Consider the following 5883-nt stretch of genomic DNA (forward strand, 5'->3'; position numbering starts at 1 on the left):
TGGATGCTGCCACCGAGACACAAGTCTGCCCTCCTGCTGCTGGGAGTCCTCCCAGAGCAGGAGATAAGGACAAAGGGTTTCCTGCCAGGGGCGGTGCCAGCACCGTCCCAGACAGGGTTTTGTGTATTGTAGGTAGGCAGGGCTTTAGAGGAAGGTGACTGCCAGTGGCACCCCGGTGCTCACTGTGCATAGGCCGGCCGAAACCAGTTCCAGGGGCACTCCAGCCCCTGGCCTGGGGAAAGCCCGCCAAGGAAGTGGGTGTAACCACCCCCCTCCTGGTCCCACCCATAGGGCAGGACCTAGTCGCGTGCCAGCCCCCTTTTCCAAGATAAAGGTAGAGACTGGCCCCCTTCCAAATCAGATCATCTTTGAATCCTGAAACTACTTTCCACGAAAGGAACTCAAGACTTCTTCCTAAGATTTCTCCCTTGTGACTAAGGAGTAGTCACCCTGCATCCGCAGGCACCATCTTAAAGAACACTGCGGTCTGCTGCAAGTCTCTCCTCCGGATCAAGACTGCCCAGCTCGACGAGAACCGGCTTCCCTGGCACCTCTGACCTCTACCCACCTCTACAGCCCAGCTGAGAACCGTGGGTGCGACGAGACCTCAAGGGACCGGCCATCTGCAAGACTGCACGACTTCTTTCCAGCAAGCCGCCGAGTGAATTCCTGGTGAGTGCTTTGGGGTCCGAGAAGCCCCCACCCTGAGCAGCTCCAGCACCGAAGTGCAGCCTCCCAGCATCTCCACGATCTGCGTGGGGCCCTTCTGCTTTTTGCTGCTCACCGCGTTGTTTGGCTACTAGCCGCTGGCTTGTGGCCTTCCTGACGACGCCCGACGACATTTCTTCTGCTGGTCTGGTTGCTCCAGGCTGGCCCTTGCTCCCTTCCAGAAGAGGAGCACCCCGGACCCTCCTGGTTCACTCAAGACGCCATTTTGAGTCCACCGCGTGGGCTTGAATTAGCCAAGGCTTGTTGCCCAATCCTGGGTAACTTCGACGCCGACAGCTTCATCCATCGTGGGACAGCTCGCCTCTCCATCCTGGTCGCCGACAACGCCTCCTGGTCCGTGAGATCTGGAGAGCCAGCGTCGCCCACTCACCTGACTGCGGTGACTTCGCCCGGTGCCATCCTGGTGCCCACTTAATCACTGGCTAGTGATTCAAGAACTTGGTCCCCTCTGCTTTCAGGTTTCTTCTTCCTTGATCCAGGCTTGGATCCATCGAACTTTTCTTCACTGGTCGCCTGCCAGCAACTTCTTCCTTCCAGGCTCCTGGTCCGGCAACGAGATCCCCGACGTCTTTTCAGACCTATGCAGCTGCAGCCCCTGGGCTAGGTAACTTCGGCACTTCGGTGTCCCAGCATAGCCTCACTATCCTAGGGTCAGGATCCACTGTCGTTTTCTTCCTACCAGGTCGGGTTCGCCCGTGAACACTAACTTTGTGAATTCTAGCTTCCATAGACTTTGTCCCGCATCCCGCGTGAGAGTGCACACTCTGCACCCGACTTTGTCCCGCATCCCGCGTGAGAGTGCACACTCTGCATCCGAGTTCCCTAGGCCTCCTGCTAGTAATCTAAAGGTTCAGTAGTCTAGTCCTAGCGATCCCAAAGCCTCTGAGAATCGTTACTTACCTGCTAGTAATTCGCATTCCACTTTTGTAGTATATGGTTTTTCGTGCCCCTCGGGCATTTGTGTAAATTGTGCGACTTAAAGTATTTTCGAAAGAGTTTTGTTGTGTGCTTAGCTCCCTGTCTCATAAAGAGCCAGGGTAGTCTTGTTATAAATAAATACACTGTTTATTTTCATAACAACTTGTGTGGTGTCCTTTCACTGGGTGTTCAAGGGGTAATGTGATGGTAAAACAGCTGGCTTAACACGCCCTCTAGAGTCTTAGCCTTAGACTGCTCGTATCCATGCTACTAGGATAGCTGGTCTATAAGGTTGACTTACAACCAATCATCAATAAGGGTTGTTTGGACTGATATATAGTGATCACTAGAATAGTGATCACTGCACATCAGGCCAACTTCTCACAAACAGTAAAAATCCCCATATAACCATTACGTGAACTATAAAATCATGAAAGTAGAATGTCGTCCACGCCCTGCTGTAACTGTGAATAATTTTCTGTACAAGTACTTCTACGTCTACTGGTTAAAAGAAACTTCTGTTTTCAGGCTATCGTTTCCTTACTGTGCGTGCACCCAGCGTGTATTGCATACTGGTCTTTTGGCGTGGTTAATTCATTGCCCTGGGTGGAGTACAGGTGTGATTGCCTAGTGGGACTGAGTATTGTCAAACACAAAGAGCAAGGTGTGCCAAGGACATTGTGCGAACAACTGCGCCCGACGAACCGGCGAGCAGATGAAACGCGGGCCTGGCCGAGCTCGGCTTTGAAGGCTGGGTGTGAAAGTGGCCTCACCGGTTGCGTCGGTTCCTGCTGAGGAGGGGCCGGCGCACCCACAGCACTCGCGGAACCAGGATGTGTGCTTTGCATACGGGCGCTCAGTGAAGGCCTTTGGTGCCACCTAAGAGGGGAGCAGCGCGCGCCATCTCGCTGCGCATCCGTGGACATTCGACGGCGGTTAATCCAATGACACTCAGGCGGACGGCAGAGCGGCATCTCGTGGTGGCGCGCGCGTGCCGAGGACTGCGCACCCGCAACGAGAATGGGCCAGAACTCCTCTCAGGAGATCATCGTAGTGGAGGACAAGGCCGATGTCATCTGTGACGTGTTCAGTCAGGGAGTCGTCCACGCCTCCCAGAAGCTGAAGAAGTACCTGGCCTTCGAGGACCCCCAAAGCAAGCTGCGGCCCGGGCTGGACACCCTGACCGACATCTTCCTGGTCAACTTCATCAGTTTCTGCGTGGAGAAGGGGGTGGAGGAGCGCATCAGCACCTGCAAGATGACCAAGCAGCAGTCCCTGCTGCTGGGGGTCGACTGGCTCTGGACGCTCTTCGGGCCTGACAAGCTGGTCCGGCTCCAGATCGCAGTCCAGGTCTTCCAGATGAGTGAGGTCACCGGGTCATACGTCAGCGGCCCCAGCAGCCCCAGCGACCTTCTGAGCAGCAACAAAGAGATGCTCCTGGCGGATGAGCTCTACAGAAGCAAGGGCAGGTTCGAGAAGCTGGAGGAATTCTGCGCCCTGGTGGGAAAGGACTGCCTGGGGTTCTTCATCGTCTTTGGCTTGCCAGGGAAGCCGAAGGATATCCGGGGGATCCTGCTGGACAGTGTGAAGAAGGAGAACCGGAGGAGCAGGCTCCCCGGGGAGCACGCGCTGCAGCAGTTCATCCTCAGCACCGACACCTTCCTCCCCACCAGAGAGATGCTCGAGAAGTGCATGTCCAAGAGCAACGGGCTCAGGAACGAGGGCAAGGTGTACATCAACTTTCTGTGATTTCACGTAATGGGTGATTCTTTTGTTGAGCCTGTATCTAAGCACTCTCGCTCGCTGCTGGCGGGTGACAGGACCTAGGTGCAGGCAAGGAATGGGTCCAGAATCGCACCTTTGTGCTGCGTGGGAGAGGATGGATCGAAGGAGAGTGTCTTGTTCCCACAGTTGTGACTTGCACAAGTATCTCCTTCCCGATGACTGAAGCGAGCGTAGTAAGAAGGTTCTTTGAGATGCAGAGATTTCTGTTTTCCTCCAAACATTATAATGCAGAGACTTGGTTGGACTGTGACGCCATCTTGTGCTGAATGACGCTTTGCTATCATCATCATAATTATCTGCATTATTATTATTGTTTCTTTTCATTTTGCCCATGTAAGTATGCTATGTGATGTCATTCTTTGTTCTCAAGCTTTCATTTGAGAATCCAGCTCGATGTGCCATAGCGACCGTTCAGTGTGAAAAGCCCTCAGAATGTGGTCCTGATGGTCGTCTCCCTTGTCATGGTCTGAGGTAGCTGACGTGAAATCACGTGTATTGTGTAATGCAGAAGCCAAGCTACATATGTTAAACTCTTCTATTTCTCATCCAGGTCAGTAACGGGTCATCGATGAGCAGGATTATTTATTTATTTTTGCAGTTTATGAGATGATAAAATCATGAAACCGATTAGATCGATGATAGAATATGCATCCAGATTTTCCCTATTTCTCCAGCCGCCTCAATACAGAAATAAAACTGACAAGTGCGATTAGTTTATGATCCGTGGGGGTAGAAATCGTTGTAGGTTCACTTCTTATGTCCATCAGCCATATTGTGTCTAGGTGTGGACACATCCAGAAGGCCCCTCACGCACATGAGCTTTCCGAGTATCCAGAAATTGTGCATGGGTTGACTTTCGTGGCTGGTTGTACCTTTAAATGATGAAAGCTTTAAGTGGCTTGAACCAAACATCGGGTGGCAATGGTGAAGTCTAGAGAAAAAGGTGACCTCGGGCTTCAAATTCTTCAAAATGTTAGTGTATATATTCTGTTCGATGAATGGATATAAACATTTGTACAATATTTCTATTGCACTACTGGAAGAAGAGGTGTTTGAGTGCTTTACATAAGAAATCGAGATGTACACGTGAAAGATGGGCGGAGAGGTTTCAGTACAAAGAAAATAACTGTGGGATCAGTAGGAGTAGGGCAGAGGGGTGCAGACAAACATATGCTTTCGAGACTGGGTGGAGAGAGAAAACAGGTTTTCAGCAGTTCCCAGGTTCAGTTGGGCTCTTAGCCGAGGAAGAAGCGAGCTCCACAGGTTGGTTGCAGTGCCAATGAAGGATTATTTCAGTTAGAGACGTTTTGAAGGTTGCATTTTTCAGATTACTCTAACATATTTTCTTTCGTGATTGCAAATGACTTGAATGCAAGATCTCCAAGGGTGCCTCCACTTCACATCTGTCACATTGGCCCTGATTAAAATTGTAATTTTAATTGCATTTATGTAGCGCTTACTACCCCTGACTAGGCGTCAAAGCGCTTTTCGGTAAGTAGATCACCTTCCTACCACTACCAGTCTGCCAGCAAGGTGTCCTTGGCGCCTTCCTTCCGGTGACCTTGAGTGGTTTCAAACGGTGTTCACCAGGCTTTTCTCTGTAGTACTGTTTCAGGTGACTTCCGACATCCTTTGCCACTGTCTGACCGATAACATTGCGGTGGTTTGAGGGAACAACACAAGCTGCATTTGCCCTGCATGCTCGTGGCCTTTTAACTCCTGATTTACAACTAGCAGCTATTAAATCGGGCAGTCATGAGTACAGAAAGGTATGTGTGCCTGTTTACCACTGTCCATTTGCAGTAAGAATGTATTGGTACTTGAACCCCCAATCTGAGGAGCTGGGGCGCAATTTGTACTGAAAATCTAATAAACGCTAAGAACAGATGTAAATATAATTAATAGTGTTTTCTTCTTTAAAAAATGAATTTAAACGACTTATTGATCGTATGCTTACTCTTGTTTCACATGACCTCATGCAGAAAATATCTGTATTGTTTACAAACAACAAATGCCTTCTACAAAGCGTCAACTGTATTTTGTTTCCAGTTTTGCACAACGTTTTTATTTAATTACCTCTTTGTCTCTTTTAGGTCGGTATCTTATTATTCTTGCCTTTCTTCTTTTGTTTTTGTTTAGTTTTACCTTTTGTTTTACAGACGAGGAGCCAGATGTACGACCGTGTTTTTGCAGTCACAGAGGCGCTTTAGGCCATTTTGTGACCACAAAAAACATGTGGCCCTGGTACCAACTCTATTTTGCGAATCGCAAACAATTTACGATTCACAAAATAGGGTTTGGTGACTCGCTATTAGGAAGGGGCGTTCCCTTCCTAATAGCGACGCCAAAAGCTACGTAAGAATGTTTTGCGACTGCAATTGTGGTTGCAAAACACTCGCAGTTTACCACCCTTCTCAAAAGGTTGGTAGAGCACTCGCAAACTGGAAGGGG

General features: G+C 49.9%; 1 protein-coding gene across 1 annotated transcript; it reads left to right on the forward strand.

Annotated features, from left to right (window-relative positions):
• Positions 1 to 2443: 2443 nt before the first annotated feature.
• Positions 2444 to 5330, forward strand: REP15 (RAB15 effector protein). Its single transcript, XM_078674146.1, has one exon. The coding sequence runs from the start codon at positions 2668 to 2670 to the stop codon at positions 3394 to 3396; it is 729 nt and encodes a 242-aa protein (XP_078530272.1). The 5' UTR covers positions 2444 to 2667; the 3' UTR covers positions 3397 to 5330.
• Positions 5331 to 5883: the final 553 nt, after the last annotated feature.

Source organism: Lissotriton helveticus, chromosome 1_1, assembly GCF_964261635.1.
Source record: "Lissotriton helveticus chromosome 1_1, aLisHel1.1, whole genome shotgun sequence".
Lineage (NCBI taxonomy): Eukaryota > Metazoa > Chordata > Amphibia > Caudata > Salamandridae > Lissotriton > Lissotriton helveticus.

What these genes read in the sequence shown, in the direction of transcription:
- REP15 (XM_078674146.1), top strand. Translation starts at nt 2,668, where the DNA reads ATGGGCCAGAACTCCTCTCAGGAGATCATCGTAGTGGAGGACAAGGCC.